This window comes from Nyctibius grandis, chromosome 2 (assembly GCF_013368605.1).
Source record: "Nyctibius grandis isolate bNycGra1 chromosome 2, bNycGra1.pri, whole genome shotgun sequence".
In the NCBI taxonomy this organism is placed as follows: Eukaryota; Metazoa; Chordata; class Aves; order Nyctibiiformes; family Nyctibiidae; genus Nyctibius; species Nyctibius grandis.
The window spans coordinates 64646834-64673802 of record NC_090659.1 but is presented as its reverse complement, the minus strand read 5'-3'; the positions used below and the strand labels follow the sequence as shown (position 1 = coordinate 64673802).

The 26969-nt window shown below is 39.8% G+C and overlaps 1 protein-coding gene across 4 annotated transcripts in view; it reads left to right on the top strand.

Moving 5' to 3' along the window:
- Positions 1-26969, top strand: part of PCCA (propionyl-CoA carboxylase subunit alpha) — a 566570-nt gene that overhangs the window by 515475 nt on the left and 24126 nt on the right. Inside the window, exon 22 of one of the 4 annotated variants that reach the window (XR_011047688.1) lies at positions 23862-24096. The exons of 2 other annotated variants lie outside the window; for them this stretch is intronic. Coding sequence is in view for 1 of the 2 variants with exons in the window: in XM_068395361.1 (XP_068251462.1) it covers positions 8711-8722 (12 nt within the window). In the remaining variant the exon portion in view is untranslated. Of the gene's footprint in view, positions 1-8710; positions 8774-23861; positions 24097-26969 lie in introns of those variants that run through there. One more of the 4 variants, XM_068395361.1, reaches the window with a different exon arrangement.

Below are 26969 nucleotides of genomic sequence, written 5' to 3'. Positions count from 1 at the left end.
CTCCCAAACACCAATCTTATGTCTTGGAGAGGTGCCATGTTGGCAGGGTGCACAGGAAGTATTCACATAGCAAACTGTGTTATGAGCAGCAGAACCACAACAAGGTTCTTCCTGCATCTGATGATAATTGTTTGATTGGGGGGAGGGAGAAAAAGGAGGTCAGGGCAATGTGGATGAAAGGGAAAGGCCCGAACTATTGTAAAGACAGTGAAAACAAACTGCCCCTGTGCCAAAGAGCTTCAGCGTATATGACACAGCAGTGCTGAGTGGCATGTGGGAATATTCCATCGAGGCCGAAAAGCCCTGAGAGTAGCAAAGCCGTGGTGATGTCTTGTGTTTCCACTGCTACCTTCTTCTCCTCCCTGCTTCAGAGCGATTTCTCCTCACATGCCCTCAGAACCAACTCTCACTGTTTTCTTTGATGTCAGTCTTCATATGAGCAAAAACAAAGATGTCTGAGTTTTAAAATACTTACATTAGTGTTCTGTTACAAGTCTTTGGGTGTTCCTTGTTTTTTTGTGAGGGTTTTGTGTTATTTTGTTTTTTTCTCCCTAGGTTTACCTTTTAGTTATAAAAGAGCCGCAGGGAAGCCCTCCCTTAGCCTCATAAGTTTCAAGCCCACTGTTAACATTTAACAAATACTCAGCAAGCAGCACAACCCAATGTGGTTGCTGTACCAAAGCCAGATCTGGACACTGCATCAAGGAGATCACAGCTACATCCTGAAAGGCCTGTCCCACAGCCTGTTTTTAACACATTGACTTAGGAAAAAAGTATGCGATAATGGAAATATCCTTGTTTATGGCATCACGTGGTGGCTTTTACAAGGCACAAACTGTACTCACGTTTCCTGTAAAGCAGAAAACACTTTTGAGAAGTTAGGAAGCATCCCGAGATGCAAGAGAGGCAGTGAGTTTCTCCACCCTTAAAATGTTTCTCACCACGGTGCAAGCAAGATGAAAACCCAGAACATTACTGTTTCCTAGTTTATCTTAAATAGCCACTAGAAATGCAATGTTACATGTGAAGTAACTGTACAAACATTCTCTCACTCTTGGAGAGGCCAGAGAAGACTCTCACAGTCATAGAATATTTGAGGTCGAAAGGGACCACCCCCTCCCCTGTTCAAAGCAGGGTCAACTAGAGCAGGCTCATCAAGGCTGTGTCCACTTGGCTTTTGAATATCTGTAAGGACTCCACAGCTCCACATCTTGACAATGCATTCAGTGATTTTGCAAATTCTTGGGTGCCCCTGAAGGCTTTACAAGGCAGTGACACAGAAGTAATATAGATGGAGAAAATCAGGACAAGCAATTCCAAGTCTGTGGTAATGCTGAGTGTAAAAGGGAATAATAATTTTTGCAAGAGCTTCTGTGCACTGAGAAGTATCCAGTTGAGGAGAGGTCAGAAGCTCCATTTCTAATCTGAAAAAGGCTAGACACTTGTGGTTGAAACATAGACATGTAGCAGAATGCTCTGGTAGTGTTGTAAAGGTCTGAAGATCAAGAGAGCTCTGGCAGGTTGATACCTCTTAACCTATCAAAATCCAGCTGAAAGGCGATGATGGAAGCTGTAGAGAAGGTTAAGAAGAGATTATCACCAGAGATGAATTGAACTCTCAAACAGTCTACCATTAGTGCCCTGAAGGAATAAAGATTTTAATAGAAACATCTGTAGGGTACACGGGGAAACAGGATATCAGAAGCAAAGTGTCAAGCAGAGGGAATCTGTGTACAAAACAGAGGACTTCCCCCACCCATCCAGTAAACACTTTATAATCTTGTCACTGTTAAATGTTAAAAAGTAAATGCGTGGGTTTTGTAGCTGTGTGTAAGTTGACTGCTTTTGTTTTGGATGGTAGATAAATCATTAGAGGGAGAAAAAGTGCATGACTTCGAGAATCTTAGGTGCATGCCTCAATAATGTGAGGATTCACTGAGAAGATAAGAAGTAGAAAAATAGTATCAAAGCTGTCTGATTAATTTCCCTCAATGATCTGAAGGGTCAGTGGTCTGTTCTTTGCTCTTTTGCTTGTGGAGTTTTCCTTTATTATTAGGATTACGGTTGCTGGGTCATTTCCACGCAGGTTTCCCTCTGTTGTTGTTTGCTGTGCTCCAGAAGAAGCTCTACTTGTGGCAAACAGTGTCTTTTACCCTTCTCCCTTTTCTTTTAACTCTAATCCTGGAGCACTTGTTGAGAGGCATAAGGAACTAAAAGTCAATGAGTTCCCTGGAATTCAGGAAGGAGTTCTCACAAGCACATCACTGAATGATCCACCCTCAGTGGTTCGTCTGCTGAGACTATGCATTAGCATTGGTGAATTTTGGGCCAGAGACTGATTCAGTTGTATTCTTTGCAGGTGGGGAAGCTCCTCCAACATTGTGCTAGCTCTGGAAGCATTTTTCAAACCCATGTAGTGTTTCAGTTTTGGTCACGTTGCAGGTGGCACAAATCGGTTCCAAAATGACTTTCAGCATTGTGAGACTGCTGGGAGGCCCCTCCAGCTGTAGGTAAAACAAACTACTATTCCATTTCTGATTTTCTTCTTCCTAACTTCATTTGTGGTTCATGAAGTCCACTCCTGCTCTGCTAGAACTGACAGCTCTATTGAAACTGGGCACTGGCTGCCAAAGAATTTGGATGTGCTGGGGGTTGAAGAATAGGTGCCCTGATAGCTAGTTGTATTGAATGGAAGTAGGGGAGTCTGAACCCAGCTCTCTTCCTTGGGCTTGAAGGAAGCAGGGTGGACTCCTGTTACCGTAGATGCCCTGCAGTGTCATTCTGGGTAGTGAGGGAGGAAGGGGCTGTCAGAAAACGTAGTCAGGCAACTACTTGAGGTTGTAGTGGAGATACCAGGTCACAGGAACTCCTTTCCCTTATGTAAATTTTGATGAGCAGAGTAAGAAACGTCTGAGATGGAAGTCGGGCTGGAGGCTGTGATTTCCACCTATTTTCATGTATGACAGTGTGATCTGGAATATTGTGTCCAATTCTGGGCCCCTCAGTTCAAGAAGGACAGGGAACTGCTAGAGAGAGTCCAGCGCGGAGCCACGAAGATGATTAAGGGGGTGGAACATCTCCCTTATGAGGAGAGGCTGAGGGAGCTGGGTCTCTTTAGCTTGGAGAAGAGGAGACTGAGGGATGATCTCATTAATGTTTATAAATATGTAAAGGGCAAGTGTCATGAGGATGGAGCCAGACTCTTCTCAGTGACATCCATTGACAGGACAAGGGTCATAAATACGAGGAAAAACTTCTTTACAGTGAGGGTAACAGAACACTGGAACAGGCTGCCCAGAGAGGTTGTGGAGTCTCCTTCTCTGGAGACATTCAAAACCCGCCTGGACGTGTTCCTGTGTGACATGATCTAGGTAATCCTGCTCCGGCAGGGGGATTGGACTAGATGATCTTTCGAGGTCCCTTCCAATCCCTAACATTCTGTGATTCTGTGATGTCTAGCATGAGCAAGTCAGATGCTTGTTTTTTTGCACAGACTGCAAACTGGATGGCGTATATTAGTTTTTGGTTTCACTACAGACTGTCATGCTCCCAGGGGCATCGTGGCCTCTCTGCAGTGGCAGATGAGCAGCGGAGAAGTTCCCCTGCAGAAAAGCTTTGTACAGATGCAGCTGCTTCCTAGGAAACTCCCTGCCAGAGGCATGCTCAGTGTAAGGACGGGGCTGGAAGGCCTAGCAGTTACTGGAGCATACCTCGCTCTTCTGTGTCCAAACCAGAGCTGCTTCTCAGTACCTAAAGGATTTGTCTGTGCCTGATAGCTCAGAATGAGACCTCCAGGGCAGAGTAACCCAGCTCCCTGCAGCCCTCCTGAGCTCAGCTTGAAACTGCTCTGTTGGGGTTTCGATGCATTTTTTGTTTAGTGTCAGGATTTCCTTATACAATATACAGCTAAAAGTGATTTTAAAGTACTTCGGCTTAATTGTGTTTTTGTTCCCCACCCCCCGCGCTTTTATATTTGAAGGCTCCATTAGTGTCCATAACAAAGAGAGAGTAACACAGATGGTAAACATTTTTACCACAGAACACCAGCAGCGAACACCGCTATCACTGATTTAGGAGTGTCTGTGCTGTGCTTGCTCAGCTGTATATAATCGCTCTCATTTCCTTCCCTTGGGTTTCTGGCTGGCTTAGGGAGACCTTACTGGCATGTTCAGTGAAGTCTCCCTGGCATCACCGAGCTATTGCTCGGTTCTCATATGTGCCACTTTGCAGAGCAAGAAGCTCCGTGCTGGAGCTGGCGTGAGCTTTTGCCTGGCATGTTCTCTCATTTTCAGAAACGTATTTTCATCAAATGTATGAGGCTAAAATGAAAACTCTTTTGGGTGAGGACGGTATCTGCCTTAGCTGCCAGGCAGCCGTAGTGCTTTTGAATGCCTCCCTGATAGAAAAGATAATAAACCTAGGGAACTGTGATTAGCCTTGCCTGAGTTTTGTGGGATAGTTGCCACGGTGGAAGCTACTGTGTGTTTGGTACAAAACAAAGATATTTTTAAAGTTTCAGTTTTCATTCTGGGAAAGCTGATAGAAAGGTGAATGCTATGAATAAGGGTGGTTGGCTCTCTGTAGTAATTCAAATAAAACTGTAAAAAAAAATTCAGTTTGGTGCAGCGTTTTACCAAGTCGACTAGCTGTGAGGTTCTTGTTTTATCTTCCTTTTTACTTCTCTTTGTACAAACAAAATAGCAAACTTGGGGTCTGTCTGTCAAAAATGCATGTAGCTTTTCTTTTGTACTTTGATGAGAGAGATAATCTCTAACTAAAATTTCACATTAGCATTCTGCTTGTAAAATAAATCAGTGCCCTTTGGGCCAGAGAAGTCTTTTTTTAAAAACAAGGGTGTCCTATACTCTGTGTAGTGGTGGCCCATTTTCGTGACTTGTTTACTGGTGTGTCTTTCATATCCAAATTCTTGGCTACAGACAAAGCATTCAAATAGTTTTCTCTTTGTCAAAAGAAGAAGATGAAAATTGTCTGAAATTGGAGCCAAGTTCACATTCTCTGGAGTACTGTTTCAGCCTTTGGGAGGACTGTCTAGTGCAGAGTAACTGAAAACTCTAGCAAGGTTTGTTTGAACAATCTAAACTTAAAGAAGAGACAGCAAAACAAATACTTTTTAATTCTTGTGCTTTTTATATTTACACTGGCCGTGGTGTCTTCCTCAGATAAAACGTTTTGATATTAAGCAGTTCCTCTAATTTTACTGGGCTCTGTTTCTTTTTATGGTAACACACACTGTGCAGGAAGGTCATTATATGGGAGAAAAAAGCTGTCAGCATAAAAGAGAAAGTTAACATTGCACATGTTGTCTTTGTTTATGGGGTTCCTGGAATGTGTTGTGAATCAAGCCAAATGATGGCTTAAACTGTTCTTTTTAATATGCTGGACGGCCTCTCCATACGTTCTGCCAGTAACAGGTACTTCACCTTGTGAGTACAGGTTGTAAAATTATCTGTGAAAGCATCTCGAGTGTTTCCTTTGGATGTTGCTAGTATTTGCTTTAAAGACCATTTATATTTTTCGTACAGGTTGGGGGAATGCGATCTTTATTACATTCCATTAACCCAACCGTGTGTGATAAGAACATTGAAATTAATAATGAAACACGTATTGGTTGTGTATGCAAAGCCAGTTCAGGTTAGTGCTGGTCTCAGTGTTGCCTGATGACTGTACATCACAGGGAGCATTCCAAACTGCATTGATGATTTTTGTCTCATTTAGTATTGCATTAACATCTGTGTTACAAATGGCCATTCATCAGCTGGTCATTCTGTTTGAGTTCCAGAAGAAAGATGAAAGAAAATGCAGCTACTTTACATTTTTTGAGTTCCATCCCCCACCAGGTTTCATGTCTAAAGTTAAACCGGAGTAAAAACCCTGAATAACTGTTAGGTTACATAAGCAGCAGTAAATTCTTTAATTTTGTACCTTATTAAAAGGAGAGTAAAACCTTGTCTCTCTAAGCCAAAACTGCTGCCTTCAGTTTCTACTTGAAATGAGGTTTCCTCATAAACTGACGTGGGGCTGACCAGGTGTTAACCATCTCAGGGATTCCTGCTGAACCAGTCCTGCACAGGAGTGGGGAAGGAGCCCTGATGGCTTGGGACATGAGGGACCAATCAACAATTAAAGGATAATAGTGAGTTGGGAAGGAAAGGGAAGATGACTAGCCAGGAAGGATTAGCCTGAGTCAGGAACAAATTTCCTGAAATTACCCAGGCAGGTGTTTAAAGGGAGGTGGGTTATTCTCTTAAGGAGTGATTTTCAGAAGTGTGTGAGCCAGCTTACAAGGAGGTCTGAGACAGCAGCAACAAAGAAGGCCCTTTGGGAAAGAGAAGGATACTGCCTCGTTGGGTCAGGGAGAAAGTAGTGTGCTCTAGGAAGGCAACCAGGTTTCTGCTCTACCCTGTGAGAGGCAATGTGTGTTGTACCGTGAAGGAGGTTAATGTGCTCGCCCACAGACCCTTTTCCATTGGGGAAAAAGGAGTGTTTAAATAGCTAATATATGTCTTTTTAGTGTGTTTTCTTTGCATAATATCACTAGATATTAAAAGCAAGACTTTCTGAAAGGAAAACAACTGACTGGTATGAACTAGAGAGGCAAGTTCCACAGGGAAAACCAGCATCTTTTATTAGACCAACCGATGATGTTGGGGGGGGAAAAGGCAGCGCCTAAGTTCTTTGCCTGTTCCCTGGTGCAGCTTCAGTGGGGAAGGGGGATAAAGTTTTGTCTGAGACCTTTTTACAAGCTCCATCCCTGTACTTTGACACTGGGGAGCTGGAACCAGTGCAAGGGACAAACTGGACATGGACACGGGTGAGGAGAGGGCTTGCAGTTTCTGCTTTGAAGAGTCGGTGTAGCATCATGTGTTGGTGCAGTGTGAGCATCATCTCGTGAAATGGCCTGGCATTAACAGATATTACAGCTACCTGTGTTTAGATATTACAGCTACCTGTGTTTATTTTTATTAAAATATTCCCAGATCGATTTTGTTAGATCAAGTGTATGCACATCTGCCTTGTGAATCAAAGTGAGGATTTGGTTTTCTCATTTTCAATGTGTTTCATTACACTGGATTCCTTTACAAGCCAAGCTGGTATTTGTTTGGCTCAGTTCATTTTGGAGTTGTACTGGAATGGACACCTCAAATGCTAATTTCTGATTTTTATACACACTATAACACCTGCATTATTTCTTGTGGGATTAGCATTCTTTAGGCAATGGTTTTGTTCAGGAGCAGTTGCATTAATGTTCAGTAAAGCTGAAATTGTGTATTTTATTCTTTATAAAGCATTTGTCAAAGCTTTGGTATCCATTAAACACTTCTCCCACCTAAAGGAAGAACGCAGAACTTATTTGGATGTCAGTGGCTTCAACATACTGCTAGCTTCTGGCCTCAATCTGAATAAAAAGGAGTGAGACCTGCAAATACCAAGTATATAAAATTCCAGTGTATTTTATTGGACAAGAAAACTTCATGTTAAAAAAGTACCATACTTTGAATGATTTCCAAAATATATTGTTGGATTCAAAGTTGTGAAATGTAATTGCTTCTACATCCTGACAGAGCCACAGGATCTGGAGTGGCTTAAGAAAAGTGAAGACCGAAGGCCAAATTTTCAGAGGCAGCTTAGTCCCACTAAAATTAATGCAAGTTAGGCACCTAAATGCCTTTGAAATCTGGCTCCTAGCCTGTAGGTTTTGTTGCTGTTAATACTTTGGACATTTTCTTTATGCCAGCCCTTCAGTTCAACTCAAGGAACAGGAGAGGGATTTCCTGTGTTGGTCAGCAACGTGCTGTTTAGCACTGGAGCTAACCCCGAGTGCAGGGCTGGGCACTGCTGCTCTGGGACTCGCTCTACATTAATATTGCTCTAGTAGGAGTCAAAGTTTAATTGCCGATACGACATTTGACTCCATTCTGAACTGCAAATAAGCTCTAAAGTAAGGAGGATGTCAAAGAACAATTTCCCCTTTCCTCCCCCCACTTTTTTTTTCCCCCTTGGGGTTTAGTGTTCCTCCCAAGACTTGTTTTGAGAAAAGAATATATATCCCAGCAATGTGGACATCATTGAACTGAGCTTGTTGTGTAGTCATAGTTTTATTTTATGGGTAATAATACTAGGCAATTTTTAAAGGAAGGAGCAGCCTTAGAAAGTCAGGCTGGAAAATAGCTGAAAAGTATGATTTTTTTTTTTTTCCACCAAATTATAAAACTGTACTGTGCTAGCTGAAAGCACATAATGAGTAGGAAGTGAGCACTAATCTATTTGGCTCTGTCTGAACCTTCATATTTCTATTTATCTCAGTGGGAGATTTTAATATTCTACTGATGTTATTTTATATTTTGCTGACTTTCAGGTTGAGATATTGGCACTTAAAATCATGTTGACTGCCTGAATGCAAAATCAGGCTTTATGAGAATTAATAAAATCATGCTATTATGAATCTTGGAGATAGCACTAGCTGATATAAATGGTGTCTGAAAATGATGTAATGAGCTGGTTTTGCCTTTATTTCAAAGCTCTTTTTCATACACTTGAAACGATTCTGCAAAGGTGTATGCATATTAAGAGTATCTCTGTGCATAAAGAGTATCTCTAATTGATCTAACCAAGAAAGGTAAAAGTATGAATGACACTTCTTTCCAGTAGCTACTTTACTAATCACAAATTACTTTTGCCCGGTCCCCAGTTTGCCCTCTGATTTTCCCTGAATGCCTGCCTCCTCCCCACCGCAGTTCCAGACCACAGTTATTGAACAAGCAATGGCTTTGCAGCTGATTCAGCGAGGATTGCAAAGAAGTTGAAAAGATGAGCAAAACTTGATTTCAAGTTTGGACACATACCACTGTTTGTGGTGTAGAAGAAGTGCAGAACATGCAGTGGTGAGGAATACAATATATGAGCTAAGTAAACTGCAGCTCTTGTTGGCAGCTCAATGCATGGCTGGAAAAGTGTTTTTTAAAGTAATAGCCAAAGCCTTTTTCTTTATAACAAAAATGGAAACACAAAGAAAGTTGTAAAAATTAATTAGCATTGTAAATTAAAAATATATTGAAATCTGCTATGCAAATACAAAATTTAGTTCGTTTGTTGTGAAGCATAATTGAATGATCTTAGAGAAATCATGGAAATCTTTTATTAAGTTCTTCATTTTACCCTACAAGTTCCTTATTCATCTTGTGCCTGTGTTGCCAGAGGGTGAGTTGACTCTGAAATTCAGGTTCAGATTTAAAGAGTTGGAAAAAAATGTGGCATGTTATGAGGGAACTCATGAATGAGATCCAGTTCTACTCGGAGGTGTGAAGGCAAACTGCTGAAAAACGTTCGGATAGGAAGAGTTCTGAGGAAGCAAGAGCCTACAACCACCTCCTCCTCCCTTTGACTCATATCTGAAGTGAAGCAAGGTAACAGAGGAACTGAAGAGTTTTAATCTTATGGCTGTTCCTGGGATCGCTCAAAATAAATCAGGAATTGCTCCGAATAACTTATGAGGCTTTTATAAAGATTTGGGAATGGAACCACTGAAGTTGTCCATTCAGAAGAGTGACTCCAAAGTATCAACTACACCTTAGAGCTGGTAGAACTAGAGGCTGCTGACACATTTAAGGCCCTTAGGAAAGTGCTCAAGTGTATGATCCAGCGTGTCCTTATCCTTGAAGGCACTTAAAATGTGACTTAAAGAGCACTTAAAATACTGATGTACTTTTATGAGCTGAGATCTGTATAGACATTTTTATCTTGAGCCATCATTTAGCTGCATTCATTATAGTTTTTGTTCCCTACTCAAAACCTATTTGAGTGAGCTCAATTAGTCAGAGGAAAATAGGACACACCCTCCAGTTTATGTGCTGCTTTTGCCAGTAATTTGCATGTGAATAAGGATTCGTAAATAACAATTATGAATGCCCGAGGAATCTTTCTTCATTTATAACAGTTTATTTTCAGAGCCATCTCTGCACTTCAGTTCCGTAGAAAGCTTGTAAAATCTCCAGCAAATCTTGAGCTTACACTCTGCTTTTCCCCACCAGAGAGAATCCTTCTCCAAGTTCTCCAGAACTTCAGTGATTGCCACTGGTACAAATTTTACAAGTGTGTGTCATTTATCCAGTTTCTTGACACTGTGTCCTTATGGTAGAGGCAATAACATGTCTACAGGCATGTTGATGCCCTCCAATAGCAATAAAAATTGTTAAAGGATGGATTCCTTATTGTTCAAAAGTCAGTACCTCAGAGCTGAATACGTGTATGGAATTTCAGCTTAGCCTGGTGGGACTACAAAATGGGTCACTTGCTCACTAGTATAAATCTATTAGATTTATACGTAGCACAGATAACTTAAGGCTAGTTAGCAGTGACAGACTTCAAGCAGGAGGCATCTAGAATACTTCCATACCCAAGAGAGCATTTTATTGGAGGCTAGCTCTACTTTTTTTGTGCAAGGAGAGCTTTGCTTTGACTAAAAAAACCCACCAAAATTCCTTATACATGTTTTAAAAATGGCTTATAGGTGTTTGTGGAAGGTGAAATGCAAAAATTGATACATAATGAAAATATATTGTCAGATGGACAAATGTTTCAGAGATGGGGAAGAAAATTATTCAAAATTCTTAGCGCTTGATCGTCACTTGTACGGGTGCCAGGTTGCACCTGAAAGCAGAAGGCAGAACAAGTGTAAAAAATGTGCCTACTTGGTGAAGTGTCTTATTTTGCATGATTAAGTCTGTGTCTGCTTCTTAGTTAGGAAAATACTGAGGAACGCCGAGTCACATTTTTGTGATTAGATTTTCAGAGGTGGTAGATCACTATTACTTCCATGCAAATCAGTGGAAGTTGCAAATTCTTCCATCTTTCAGAAAATAGGGTATTTATAGTTTAGGTTTCTCCACTGTCTCTCACTTGGAGTAAGTTATTTCTCTCAATGGAGAATTATCAAGACCTTTTTAAATGTGGATTTGTCTGTAGCTTGCCAGTGACATCTTTACTATGCAGGCATGCATGATGGCCCAGTGGGAGTTTCGGTTCACTTTTGATTATTTCCCAGGCTTTGGCCAGAGAATTTCTCAGGCTCAGATGGTTCTTAGCAATTGTTTGAGAGCAATCCCCTTCTTAGCTGCACATCAGCGCTAGATTTTCAAAGATGCAAATACAGCGTAGTGTGTGACAGTTCTGTCTCTGCAGCTCAAATACGTGTATTTGAAAAGGCGATTCTGTAAGTCTAGTTTTTGAAACTCCCAATGATCTTGGTGATACTATAGAGAAAAAAGAGTTCTTTCAAGAACAGAGAGGGAGAGAGACAAATGTTTTAATCAGAAGAACAAAGAAAACCCGCGTGTAACAGGGTTAGTGGGGAGAATTTACTTTTTTTTAATTAAAAAAGTGAAAAATTAAGTCTTGCAGGTACACCGCTTGTTTCTGTTTCAGATGATCTGGCTGCATCATTATTTATTAATCGATACTATTTTTCTGTGCACAAGGAACTTATTTATTGTATTTTTATAACACTGCCTGATGAACAGTGTGGCTGCTTACAGTGCGGTGATATTGAAGTAGTTTGAGTTATAAATATTTTTAATGATCCCTTTGTTGGTGGATGGGTTATTCCTCTCGGCGAAGGCTCACCCAAGGAGCTTCAGAGAACAATTTGAGTGTCAGTTTCACAAGTGAAAAAAATCCAAAAAGGAAAAGGAAGCAATTCATTCGCAACGGGACATGGTGCAGAGGAGGATAACCTGCCTTCAAAGATTTTTGCTTCGAGTATTATAATGTTTAATAAATAGTTTACTTCAAAGGCCTTTGCTGGAGAAAAAAAAATAAAATAAGCAGCTTTCCTGCTATTCTTGTTCACTGGTCCAGTGTTGCTATAAGTAGCTCATATCCTGTCCTCTGTGGTCTCAGGTGGTTAGCTTTTGTTTGGGAAACTGAAGCTTCAACCAAAAGAGCTGTGCCACCAGTTAAATTATTAGGTAGTTGACAATATGTTTCGAAAATCGGGGTGACTTTGGGAGGGGAGGAGGGGTGTCAGTATTATTTTGGGTGATGAGCAAAGGCGACAGATCAGATAATGTAAAAATAGAAGTTGCTAAGAAAGGCATCTGAAGTAAATTCTTGACTTCCATCTTCCCCCACCACATACTTTGTTGTTAAAGTTTCATAGAGCACAAGATATGTTGGGAGGTCATTTGATCTGTCCTTGGTGTCATGATTAGCTATAACAAAACCCATTCCCGTTTGAAGTTGTTCTGACCTGTTATGTATCCATTTCGGTATTTCTGTATTGTTTTGTTTCTGCTAAATGTTGTGCTTTGTGTTTGTGTTCCATCGAGTAAAGAAATGACTCAAGGCTTAAAGGAAAAGACTTGGGTGTTTCCCAAATAATTACATCTTAGGTTTTCTAGTTCTGGGCATATGAACTAAGCTACTGTTTTGTTTTTCTTCCATTGTTTTTAATTCTGAGTTGTTTTAAATCATTTGAGGGAGTAGCGTTATGTTGCTGCCATCCTTCTAAGCCTCGTGTTTGTCCCTCACTGTGAGTTCCCATCTTTGGGGGCACAGTCTGGATCTGAAAACAAAACCTTTCAATCTCTGAGGTAAGGATCATGAAACAGAATTGCAAAGCTCCAGTCTTCTGTTTGCAGCCCATTGAGCCAAAACTGTAAGTGACAGAACTTTGAGAGCTGAGCAGTGAAAGCAAGGAGATCCTGCTGGAGCTACCTTCACTTCAACCATGCTTTTAGATGATTGAACATGGGCAGTTTTTAACAGGCTTTAACTTGCTTCTCCCCGATAATACATTTTCCTGAGATCACATCTGGTATTTAAGATCTGGAACATAACCACTAAAGCAGCTTGCTCCAATTGGAGATTTATTGGGATGAGTCTGAAGGTGGCACACCCTATTTACTTGGCCACATCAAAGTCGGAGATTACCATGAGTTTCCACAAGTGGATAAAAGAATATTCCCTGGATAACAAATTACTGCTTAGCAGAAAAAGGGATCAGTATCCTGTCTCTAGGAGCATATCTCTTGTTGTATCCTGCACTTGCTTTCCAGTTAAATGGTAGATAGTAAGAATGAAGGGCCTTGAGCAATGCTTCCTCAAGATAATATCCAAAATGCAGCACCCGACAAAACGGCAAGAGAAAGCTAGATGTGTAAATGGGCCGAGGGGAATAAGGAAGATGCCTGGGGATGTTTGAGACACATCCTCTGGCCCTGATTTCAATGTCTTCCCTATGAAATATCCTGTATATCCAGCCACAACAACTCCAAGCCAATGAAACAAGAAATATTCTCCTCACATGTGATTTTGTGCATGAGGAAGATGTTTTTCTCACTGAGGATCAATGGGATAAAGAGGAGAAGGCTGAGTGCAAGGACAAACAACTGTTCTCCAGAAGCAAGACATTGTAATCATCTGTAAGGAGGACCTCAGATAGGCAAAATACAGTCTTTATCCAAGACAAACTCGTAAGGCATAATACTGAGCTGTCTCAAAGTCTGCTTTTCTGTTCCATAATGTTACTGTTACTGTTACTGTTCCATACTGTTCCATAATGATTCTGTTACTGTTATCTACAGTAACACCCTTGGTTACTCTGCCTGGAAGAAAGCTGGTTTTACCAAATAATTTGCATGCAGAAAAGTAGAGATGATTCTGAGAATATTTTAGAGCTTCACCAGTGATTCTTTGAGTCTTTGCTATTGACCATGCATTTCATCAGAGTCATTATCTGTTGACTATGAAATACTTAGTCCCCAGAATGTGTCAAGGAAGCAATTACCTCAAATCAGCTCTAATTCAACTTACAGCTAATGAATAACTATTACAAACTAATCAGTGCTGTAATGGTAATTAGTAAAGTGGGTAAAATAACAGGAAATTAAAATGATTAAACCTGCCTGTTTGGAATTCCATGTTGAGCAGTGAGTAAATGATGTATTGCTCAAATCAGAAATAATATATAGTCACTTATGTATTTATGTTACCATGCCTCTCAGACAAATCCTCTGCACTTCAAGCAGTTGTTTGAAGGGAGAGGAGATATGCTGCGGTGACGACCAGGACTGCCAAGAAGCTTGAGGGAAATTATGCCTTGTTGTGACCATGGGCCCTTTCAGCCCTGTTCTCCTTCACCGTGTGTGCACGTGCTCACGTTCTGCCAAGCTCCTGTCCCACTCCTACAAGGTCTTCCTTACTCAAAGACTATGCAAAAGTCTTTGGTGCATACCTTGTGGATGAGTCCTCATGTGCCTGCCCCCACAGTCTGGGGTCATTTCCACATCTCCAGAAATGTAGATGAACTACCTGCAGAAAATTCAGAAACTATTTGGTGTATTTTGTCTTAAGCAAACTCAACTGCCATGGAGGAAAGCCACGAAACACTCTCCCAACCATCCACCAGCAAATTTTTGGAGGAGTGACCTAATTTTTTTTTTTTTTTTTTTAACAGAAGGGCCTTTTGTGCAGAGGTTCCTATTATCCCACTGTGGTAAAACTACGTAGCTGTGCTTCCTTTTAAAGAAGCATGTAGCTGTGTTTTCCTGTCCTGTGTCTCTTTCTCCTTTGTTAGTGTTTCCCAAATCAGAGACAGTATTTTCCAGAATTGAAACTGATACCTGCTACATTCTGGTGTTCTTCATACTAACTTGTGAATTTACCCTCGTAGTATTGCTGAGAAGTCAGGATACATTTTTTCTTGTATCTTGTGGACAGGAAAGAGAAACATAGAGAAATCTGAGTTTCATCTGCCCTAAAAGAAGCACCCCAAAATTAGACATCACAATCTGAGATTACTTGGTTAGTTAGTAGAGAGAATCAGGTACTTCCAGGGCGATTCTCTTCCGTGTGCTTCTTTGCTTTAACTGTAAAGGGGTCTAAGTTCCCATGTTCAAACTTTGGTATCTTTCATGTGTTTAATGTATCCAAGACATCTATAGAGAGCTGACAGCTATAATGCAGGACCTACAGGTGCCCTGTAGTTTTCTGGAGCAGCATGCAGAAGCCAGATGGGACACCTTAAAACATCCAAAATGGCAATGGTACCTGAACCTCACCCCTAAAGCTGTGTGAGATGTTACAGGAACTTTCTGTTAGAGCCTAGAATTTGCCTGGAGCATTGACAACAGAGTTACTCTTTAATGTGTGACATACTATCTAATACCTTAACCGAAGAACAAAACTTCCTTTAGGATGCCTTTCAAAAGGTATGAGAAGAAGAAAAAGCCTTGTTTTGTTCCATGTTTCAGGTTGCTGATCACAATAAAAAAATCCCCGTTTTTCTCTTTAACCCCTTAAATACATTCTTGCACAGGAAAGAACTCTTACAACTGTAAGAGAAAAGGTTTTATAAACCTCAAAACAGAACTAAATTCTTACATGCATTTCTACTTATGTAAATATGTATATGCACATATGTAAATACATATACATAATTTTTACATACACAGTGTAGATATATATGCATATATTATATATACATACTGTTTATAAGATTAAACTTAGGGGTTAAAAAGGAAACAGTTTAATGTAAATACAAATGAATCAGATGATGGTCGCACTTTGTATGTTCGGTTAGGTAAGGTTCTGCATGTGATAGGGAAGCTTAGATTTTTTTTTTTCCCTGTATGTAACTTTGTTGATGTGAATGTTAAATGAATTAGTGAAATTATAAAGCCAATGAATAACTGGTATTTCACCTGAAACAGTAAAACTTTGGGGAAATGAAGCTGGGAGGAATAGAAACAAAAAGAAGAAACAGCAGAGAAAAGAAAGTATTCCTTGGTGTTTGTTGCTGACTGCTACATGTTAAATTTCCTCACTGCCCCACTGCCAAACCTTCAATTTTGTGGACTCCCATCAGTTACAGTAGCTCTTCTGCACTGAACATATGTTGTATTGATTACTGTTTGTCATTATGTGCACGTGAAATGTAAATTACGGAAGCTTCTCTTCTGCTTGTGGTTTAATATTTTACGGGAAATAATTTTAAGCATAGGTTGTTAACGCTGTTTATTCAGTTTTCTCTTTATTTTGGATTTCTGTGAAGCTAGATATAGTGTTTATGCTGGTTTTGGGGAGAATTGCAGTACATTATGGTTGACATAAGGATGTTTTTATGAAACACAGGTAAAGGGGAGGAAGGATGGATGACACATACTGGCTTGCCGTATTTTTTGCAAGCAGACATCAAAACAATGGTAGATGTTATATATGATCAGATTTTTTTTTAAGGAAAGGAATTATCTTAAATTTTCATGAATTCACATTTTTTTCCAAGAAAGCCAACTTCAGTCTTAAAACGCATGTATAAAAAAGCCATGAAGTTGTAGTTGATTTCTGAAAGATGTGAACTGTAAAGACGCTTATATTTAAAATCACCATTCACCTCTCTCTCCATAAATATATAAAAAATGTGCCAATGTTATTCTAAAGCATTCTGCTTTTGTTTTCTTGGCTCTTACACAAAGAATATCTGAATACTAAAGCAGTAGTAAAACATGAGATCAAGTGTGCTATGGAAGTGCTTTTCTTCAGTGTACTTCCTACAATTTTCTATAAAGCCAAAACAGGATTGCTCAGTACATGTAAAGGTGGAGGAACTTGCTAGAAAGAAGGAGCTGTACCTTGGTAGCTGGGAAAATGACTGGTGCAGCATGACTTCAGACACAGTGCAAGCTAGGTTAAGTTACTTGAGGAAAAATGAGGACTGCCTTAAAAAAGAGTAAAAACCTGAAGGTTTGCGAGGATTCAAGGACACATTTTATAAGGGAGAAAGTGACCAGAAGACCAGCTTCCACTGAAAGTGAGTGGTCATGGAGACCCATATCTTTAATGTTTTCTAAAATCTCCCTTTCACACGTTTTACTTGAAAATTGCCCTAAATGAAATGACTTTGCCACAGTCCCCATTTTTCATTCATTTTGAAGTTAACAGAGAAGTTAAGTCAATCCTGTTGACATTAGTTTTGTGTTGAATGTATGTAATATAACTTAAAATGATTCTTAGCTTATATTAACTGGTACTACATTCATACATATTTTCTAAATGAAAAATGACGTATTGGGATATCCTTCCAAGAACTATAGCTTTTCTTTCTTACCCTGTTTTGAACAGAGCAAATGTGCCCTTCACAATTAGAGTTGCCTCTCACATGATACTCATGTGATGCTTAAGAGTTCAAACAATCACGTTTTTCAAGAAATGCTGCGAATCTCTGATATTTCTTTCTTGAGTTTTCCTTTTTTCTGTGTGCTATCTCGTGCAGCGTAACCTTGTCAGAGGATAATGATGTTCAATGTGCAATGGTGCTGCCTGGTAATTTTTCAGATGGTTACTGTACCGGTGCTGACTGAAATTCAGATTCTCTTTATATGAAACCTAAAAGAAGAAGTAAAAAGACCTGAACAAAACTCAGCCTTCACTTCAGTTACAGTTCAGTCATACACCAGAAAACTCAACATTTCTGAGTACTGATTGTGTTCATTTACCACAGCAAAGTGCATTTATTGATAACTACCTGCTGGTATTGAATCAATCTTATGTGAAGTACGGGGCATTATTGTCAGGTAGCGTAAATAATATTGATTCTATTTTAAAATGAATACAGCATAGGAGGAATTAATTTGATTCTATGAAGTCATTTAATTATGTTCTATCGACTATATAAACAGTGAAGGTCACGTAATAATATGATATCATGAGGCAAGTTACAGCTGCAAGCTTTAGCAAGGTTACCGCTCCATAATGGCAGTAAACACATTTTAGTTTTGTTTTGTATTAAAGGAGGAAGAGAAATTCAATGCCAGTAATCAATCTTAAAGTAGGATCCCAATTCGTACCAAATCCTCTGACACTCTGTAAGTGGAACTAAAGTCTTCACTGACTGCAGCAAACAGGTCCTTGGTCATGTTGTAGGTCAGCAGATTGTAAAGCTTCAAATATTATTCTGACTAATGTACTCTGCTGTCAAAACTCCTTACCTTCCAAAATAAGCAAATAATCAGGAATGGGAGAAGGGAGTTGTGTTGATTATACCTTTTCGCTTGATCATCTTTCAAGCTATTGGCTCTATGCAAGAATAGCAAGGAAGGACAAGTGCAATAAGCACAGCTACCACAAACATGAGTAAGCCATGAAGATAGCTTCGCAATTATCTGTATTACATGTATCTGTAATACAAATAACGAACTGTATTACAGTAAAGTTGTTAAACAGGAGCAGCTAAAGCAACAAAGCTGTGAAACATGGAACCTTCTTTGGATTACAGGCAACCATGCAACCCAGATTTAGTCATTGAACATATACCCCAAGCATTGTCTTCGTAGGCTGTACAATTAGTCTTGAAGTCGTAGTATATGAGACAATAAGTTATCAATGATCACATCATAAGAAGAGAGCAGGAGACACTGAGAATTCTGCCAGTGCCCTCTGACTTGTCTCATTCTAAATATCTAAGGTCAAATAACTTGCAACCAAGTTGTAGCCAGTTGAACAGCTATCTAGAATTCAACACTTTTGGAAACAGTAGTGAGGTCAAAAGATCTGGAGGAATAAAAACAGTGGTCTGTATTTGAAAAGGAGGCAAAGGATGTGAGCCATGTGACTATAACTGGTGGATACAGTTTTATCTTGAGTGAAATTTGTCTGTAGGAAGTAATCCATAGAGAAATGAAGGTAGATGAATAATTATCACTAATCAATGTTACAGAAATCAACATAAACATCGGTATGATTAAATATACTTTTTTTGACAACAGTACCTCAGTATCCTATATTCAGATGTCTTTAGGCATTGGGCTTAAAGGTCCAGAGGGGCCTAAGTCCCTATTTTTGCACCTACAGCAAGATTCAAGAGCAACTGAGGTGTTTGAGTCAAAGAATGCAATCCAGGAAGCTTAAGATCCAGTAACCTTCTAAGTGTCCTTAGGACACCTAAAATAAAGTACATTTCATAGCTGTCTAACTGAAGGTACCTGCATCTTCTCAGCGTTCCCTTATCCTTGTTGTGCTGCTGAAACAAAGTGCTTAAACTCATCTCAAGTCTCCTGAGAAAACAGTGATAGGACGAGGGGTAGTGATAGGACGAGAGGGAACGGTTTTAAACTGAAAGAGGGTACATTTAGATTAGATTTTAGGAACAAATTCTTGACTGTGACAGGCTGTCCAGAGAAGTTGTGGATGCCCCCTCCCTGGAAGTGTTCAAGGGCAGTTTGGTTGGGGCTCTGAGTAACCTGGTCTAGTGGAAGGTGTCCCTGCCCATGGCAGGGGGGTTGGAACTAGATTATCTTTAAGGTCCTTTCCAACCCAAACCATTCTATGATTCTATGAATAGTCTAGCGTGGGTGGGCAGCGTTGAGTTCAACCCAAAGCCTAGCAGCTGTGGCCACATTCAAAATTCATAGCGGTAGAAGGTAGAGATGCTCACCTTTTGCAGCTCCTCTTGCTGCTGAGAGCGCTTCCCTAGGAGGCTGGACATGGGGGCTCTGCGCTGACTTCTACATGACAGGATTAAAATCTGCCCTGTCCCTGTGGTATATTGTAATTGCCAAGTCTTAGGGTGGTAGAAGGAGAAACCTAGTGCTTAAGCCATTCTGCTGGGAAAGCAGATTGTGGTCCCCATTTTCAGAATCATTTCCCTGTGTCAGACTAGGCAGCCGGGTAACTCTGGGAGCAGAAACCAGAAGGTCGTTTTCTGCTCTCCCTAGCTGAGTTCCTTAGCCTTTGATCTACAGAACCAGTTTTGGTCCTTCCTTGGCCCCTTTCTTCACTCATGACTGTGTAATGACCCACGTTACACAGCAGAAAGTCGTCTTTGAGCACCCTATAGTCAAATTTGTAAATATTTAGATTACCGAGTCCATTTTGAAGTATGGAGTGCTGAGCTGCATCTCAGTTGTCCTTTCAATAGATCTGCTCTGCTTGGTCACCTGTCTTGTAGTTTTAGTTACCTACTGATGAAAGTCCTCCGTTAGCACCCAGAGCAGGATTGCCTTGTCAGCCAAATTCCAGACATGTTGGATACATTTAAGTTTAAAAAAAGAGAAAAGAAAAAAAGTTTTTTTTTTTCAATTTGTCTCACTATTTGTAAATAGCATTATAAGACAGATCTGTTCAACTTTGTTCTTATCCCACTGTGAAACATTCTCAGTTCCATTTGTTTGCAAATCTGACATTTTGCAGATGATCTGGGAAGCTTTAAAGCATCAGGATACCCTGCATGTTTCTTCGTAATGTTATACTGAGTAGTGAGAGTATTGTGATGGATAAAATCAGTACTAGTTATTTCCAGTCTTACAACCCTTTCCTTCTCTTCATCCTCATTTTACTCTACGCGGCAACGCTCAGGAATTTGTATTTCTCAGCAGCGCTCTTTGTTGTTACTAGTTTCTTTTCCTGTTCTCACACCAGGTTTATACAATTATTGATACACAGACTCACTCAGGTTGCTGTTTATGCCAAGTGTGATTAACTGGTATGTTGAAAATAGATACGTAACTATGGATGTGTTGCCCTACCGTGTTATCGCTGCTAAAATTCTTTCAATTTGACTGATTTTTACCTCGTGGCCAGTGGATCACTCCTAGTCTTCTCCTGGGGTAAAGAAATTCACTGTATGGTTAACAACAGACTTGAGAATGAGTTCAGGTTTCTTGTGAATAGTGGTTTTGGTATTTTGGAAGCAAGGACCCACAGTTAAAGAAACATGACCAAGTTCTCTGGTGATTGAAATAAGTGCACTACGAGTTGCATTTCATCTTTCAAACCAGCAGAGAAATTAGCCTGGTGACCCTGGAAAATAGCTCTTGGGCCTAAACCAGTAGTAGCTGCAAATGTAATAGTCCACATCTCCTGTAGGTTGTCTGAGCAGTCATTCTGTTGGATTACACTCAGAAAAATGGTGGTGTGAGAAATAAACATAGTTTAGATACATAATAAGATGAAACAGTTTTATAAAATGCATCTCTAAAAGGAATCCTATAGGGGCAATTGCAAATTTATTTCCCATGGCATAAAAAAAAAAGATTGTTCAGTGAAGTGAAGAGTAGGACTGATGAAATATTTATTCCAAGTCCATTGTCTTTGAGTTTCATTTGCATTTAAAGAAATATCCCTAGCTTGCTTTCTCCACTGTTTTCATTAGGATCGTCTGAAACAGTTTCACGCAATCCTTTAATTGTTATGTCAAAAACTGAGTCAGGAGCAGAGATGAAAATACAGAGATCAATATACTCCGTGCTCCAAATGCCTCACAGAAACTTAGACTAATTAAAAAAATAAATACTAAATCACTTTAACCAACAGCTTCAAAATATTGCCCCGAGGCAGAGGTTAAATCAATTATGAAGTAGTGCCAAAGCTCACGCACTAATAACTTTGGGGGAGTGGTTACAAGTTGTTAACTGAGGTGCTCTAGTCCCAATCTTCGTTTGGGTGATTACATTCTACTGCCCTATCAAGTGTAATTGCATACAGTAATGTTCATCACTTCATCCCCAGTCCCAAATCCACTGAATAATGTTGCTGTTCACTGGTAAATGACTCCCAGGACTCACTTCTTACCTGAGCCTCTTATGTGAGTGTTATGGCTTTGGGCTAAGACAGCTCAGTCATAAATTGTCTAATGTGGATATGGCAATTATTAACTTTGGATCTGTGTGAGTGAAATATTTGTAAATATAAGCCTGTTTTTGAAATAGCTGTTCCAATTCATCAGCACACATAAGGGGATATGTTTGGCTACATGAGTGCTTAAAGCTGAAAATAAGAGGCTAGTTTTGAGAGTTTTCTTTTTTTTTCCTATTTTTACTATCCAGTTGATCTCAAATTTTCTATTTTTTTTTCTGCCTGCTCTGCAATATTTTATGTGTGATATGCAATGTCAGTTGAAAGAAAAATGTAGAAATGGTCCCTGGAGCAGAACTGGACCCTGCTTTCCTGACTGCTGGGTCACATCTGGGCTTGAAGAACGAAGTAGCTGTATTACTTGGTTCTGAGGAGGTGCAGCAGCAGAACTCTAACCATGTCTTTTGAACCAGAAAGGAGGATAGAATATAAGTACCTTCAGTGTTAAGTGGCAGATGATCAGGGGTTTGTATTGCCATTTTGGATTTAGGTGCTTCAATTCTGCCTAAGTGTCCTGCTTTGGGTATGTAAGTCTTGTATTGTATCTAGCCCTTAGATATTAGTAAAGTTTGTCATGTAAGGTCTGAATTATAAGAACACTAGTCTGTAACATAAAAGAGCATTTAAAGTCCTACATGAATAGTGCTGTAGTAATCACAGATGCAACAGCATGTATTTCTGAATTGCAAAAATTAGAGAATGTGCATCTATTGCTAAGGTAGATATCCATCCTAATGCCATGAAATGATGCCTGGAAATTTAATGGTAAGAAACAGGTATAATACTGGTGCTGTAGCTGCACTATTGCTGAGACTTTCATGATGATTTAGTATCCAGAAGAATGAAGAAACATAGTTTAAAACTGTTTTATTATGTATCATAAAACTTACAGAATTTATGTGGATTTTCCTAATCTTACCATCAGTCTTTTTTGTTAATTTTAATTGCATCTGAAATAAAAGCTAAACTTCCTTAAACTGAGGAATGAAACAGTAGAGCACATCTTTCCCTATATTATTTAGCAGTTTTTCATCAGACCCACCCCAAAGAAGACAGTAAGGATGAGGGTTTCATTTTTCAAACAAACATTTTTTTTCCAGGCAGATATGTCCATATTAATGTGCAGTGTAGCAACTCACTTAGCTCTTATTGCATCGGAAGTTCTCACTGCAGTATCTTGGGTGAGACCATGAACTTACTGAAATCAGTGGGGCTATTGACAGAAACAAGCCCAGGAAAAGAAACAGATCCAGGATTTAAAGCCTCTGGATCTCTAAGCTGAATGGTAATGCGACTAAAACCCTAAATCAGTTGCCAGGCTGTGTAATTGCCGTGGTGTGAGAGCAGAGTGTCTGTCAGGAAGATGTACGGAAGAGATTATCACACAGTTTCTGTAAAGCTGCACCATCTTTGATGGCTTGAGTTCTCATACATGTAGTCACTCCTTTCTCACAGCTTCCCTTCTTGACCAGCTAGACTCCTGCTTTGAATTTTGAGTTTGCAGCACCCTTACAAACATATCTGAACTTGCCCAGGTTCAAGGGGCTTCATATGTCAATGTCCCTAAATCCATATTTCAATCCAGAGAGCTTTGTAAACCGAAACAAATCTCTGTAAAAAGGCCTTGGCTTCCTACATACGTTTTTTTTCCAGTTGTAGATGTCATTGTGCTACCCACTAAACAAAACAAAACAAACCAGAAAGATGCTGTGGCTTATCAAGTACTATTTGGAAGCACTCCAAGGCAAATTAACAGACCAGGCTCTAACTAGTGCTTGCCCAACCACTGGAAAACTTCATAAGCTGTGAAAGAAAGCAGTTTGCTCTGCAATTTTCACCCTATGAAACATACAGACTAAAACCATTTTGCAGTCAGTGGGAAATAAGACCTATCTAAATGTTCTGTATGGTTGTAGGTAGCCTCACAGTGAATGAAAGGCCTCTGTGCTCTGCTTTTCCTTCCATTTAAGTGAGTGCCAAATGTGGTGCTGTGCTTGAAGGGAAGAGGAGTCAAACATTCATTATTCCCTGGCCACCCAGAGTGGGAAAAACATTGGTGTCTAGAAATAAAGCAGCATTTGCTTGATATTTCTGTAAATCAATTGTATTAAACATTTTTTTTTTCCTAGAGGAGGGGGATGTGTTGTGCCCCAAATCAGATAGTACTTTTCAAAAAGTACTTCCTTACTGAACTTACTGAACAACTTGTGTTCCAGTTCCTTAATCATCCTCGTAGCCCTCCGTTGGACTCTCTCCAGTAGATCTCTGTCCCTCTTGAACTGGGGAGCCCAGAACTGAACGCAATACTCCAGGTGAGGTCTCACCAGGGTAGAGTAAAGGGGGAGGAGGATCTCCCTCGATCTGCTGGACACACTCTTCTTAATGCACCCCAGGATACCATTGGCCTTCTTGGCCACAAGGGCACATTGCTGTCCCATGGATAAGTAAATGGTAAGTATCCTACAGGCATTGGGCTGCTATATAATTTGTACTACAGTTTTACACATCTTTGTTGTTTTTTCCCTTTTTATAAGTTGTTACCTTATATACATCACCCAGGTCTCTTGTCAAACCATACTCTACATGTTGCTTTTGTGAGCCTTGCACAGTTCATTGACTTGCTTTTTACGGTTGTGAAAATCCATTACTCTAACAAGTTACCTTAGCAAGCCATACAGACAACTTGGTAGTCACCTGTGGCAATGCAGTTCATTGCAACCTTTATTAGTTGGACATCTGTCTAACTCTTCTCCTTGGACAGTGAACTCCAGGACAGTTGAACCAAACTTCTCTCTGAAAGATGTTTAAAGACTTGGTTGTACCAAGTGGTACCACTACCTATAGCTATTTTCCAATTATAAGAACAGGAGGAGGGCAAGCGGCTACTTACGAGGCAGCATATTTTTATTTTCAGAATACTGAGCCTTCCTGGCCATTATGTCTATGATACAGTTGAAATCTCAGGGCAAACAAATATAGTTGCATGTAGGTAATGGAAGTTCAAAGTGACAGCACACTCTGTCTTGCTTGCTACCGCTGAGTCTGCTCCATCACCTTATTTTCCTGCATGTATCCTGTAACAGTGGTCATTAGAAGTTGATTGGGGTTTTTTTGTTTGTTTGGTTTGGTTTGTTTTTTTTTCTGTGTTGTTGTTTTTTTCCTGTTTTTTTGGGGGGGGGGGGATTTTTTGGGAGGAAAAAAAAGTCCCATTTTGCAACCATTTAATCATTTGCTTGTTCTCTGCTACACGACGAAGAGAGACTTGCATGGTTCTGGTCAGTGGTTACATTTTCGTTGTTATATAATAAACAGGTCAGATGTTCTTGTGCATTTAAAATACTTGTAAAAATCAAATTGAGTTTTTTATTAATATATGTTAGAAACAACTGTTCTGTATAATGGGGTTAGTCATGTTTAACCACGCTGTCTGTACATAGCTGATAAGAAATACAGCTAATAAGATTTTTTTTTTCTTACTCCAGAGCATATTCTATATTCAGGGGGGTTGATTTTGTCAACACTTAGGCATGTGTTTTGTCTTATACTAAAAACAAGTCCTGATGGCTACTGTTGGCCTGGTTACATGTGAAAAGTTAGGCAAAAGCCTCCAGGATTGGGACACATTTCAGAAAATGAGTAGTTGCTTTTTCTTGTGCAGAACTTTTCGAGCACTTTTTCAACAGATTTTATCAGAGAAATATATAATATTCCTGTAGGAGTTTGTTTTTTTGAGACAAAAAGCAAGTTGCTAATGACATAACTAAGTCATTTTTGCAAAGTTGCAAGCGCTGTGTCAGGAACCTGTTTCTAACCCACCCGCACATGAGTTGAGGCAGTGTTGTGTGTCGTACGTATGTTCCACAGATGGTACTCAAGGCGTTTCTCCATGGGTTTTTCATTAAATAGCAGATATAAAGTAAATGTTTGAAGTATAAGTTGACCGTATTTGAAGCGTAAGAGTGATGAAAGTGATGCATTATGTCACTGTAACATATTGACATTATCAATTATGTGTTATTAAACAGCTTAGCTAACTGAATGGTTTACCTTGAGTTTAACTGCCTTTTTCAATTAAAGGTAGCAAATGCTGTAGAACTGGGGCACAGTCATAGAAACCATATATTTTCTCCTGTTAACACCAGCACTGCTGACATGCAAGTGATGGGAGTGTTGGCATTTTGCTGCAGGCTCTAATGGGCTAGTTTAAATGGTCTAAAAAAAAGTGATTAATGATTAGGAACAGGACTGTTACACAGCCTCACAGCTCTTTTCCTCAATGCGTTTCCATTTATGTCAACTAGCCACACACTTGGGAGGTGTTATTTCAAAGCAGTCAACACAGGGGTTTTTTTCCTGTTGCCATTTGTTCCTATTTCATAGGTCCCTTTGGTTGGCCAGATATAGCTAGCGTTTCCTTAAAGTTGTAAGCTTCAGCGATAAAGGAGGATAATCCGCAGGCTTTGTACGCCTGATGACCAAAATCTAAACTGTTGAACTCTACTGTCATTTCAGAACAGAGAATGCTGCCTTTAGCATCACTCTGTTTACTCGTGTTTGGTGTACTGCGCTGGAAATAATTTAAAGGTTCCTCTCCAAGTAATTGAAGCCCTTTGTCAACCAATATGTGATTCTTTTCTGCTATTCACTTGATTTTGCAGCAAGCAGTAATCTGTACATTAATACTGCTTGTTTGTAACAGGTAACTGTCTACCCCTAAGCCCTCCCTTATATACATGGATACACATATACATATGTATTTGTTACCTGTATGTCTTTGGGAGCTGAGGTCAATAAACAATACTGCAACGCTTTACCCCCTCCTCCCGTAACAATTAGCTGCCATTAGGAAAGACGAGTAGTCCAAAAGAAAATTAAAAACAAGGTTGGAAAATCCAGCATCTCACTCTTTTTAATGAACCTTGGGACAGTGAGATATCTGGCAGATACAATGCATTCTCTTTGCTCTTTTAATCTAAGGCTATCAAACACTGAAGATTAGTGGGGATTGAACACTCAAGGGGAAGATACCTCGTGTTTTTCAGAAGTTTATTTCAGTGTGCTAACATCTTAGCACTCGTGGCTGAAAGTCAGCATTCACTCATATATCATGTTGTGAGTGAGGGTAATCTATTTTCTTAGGACATTGAGTAGTATTTTAGTTGCTAGCATTTTGACTTGGCATTTTGTTAGTGGTCTAAGTATGAAGCTAAATCTTAGCTGTGTGCAAGTTCAATCAAGTTTTCTGAACAAGAAGCTTAAGAAAAAAGTTTATTTTTAATTTAGGGGCAGAGGGGAGGGTGTGAGATGATTTAGAGTGCAGTGGT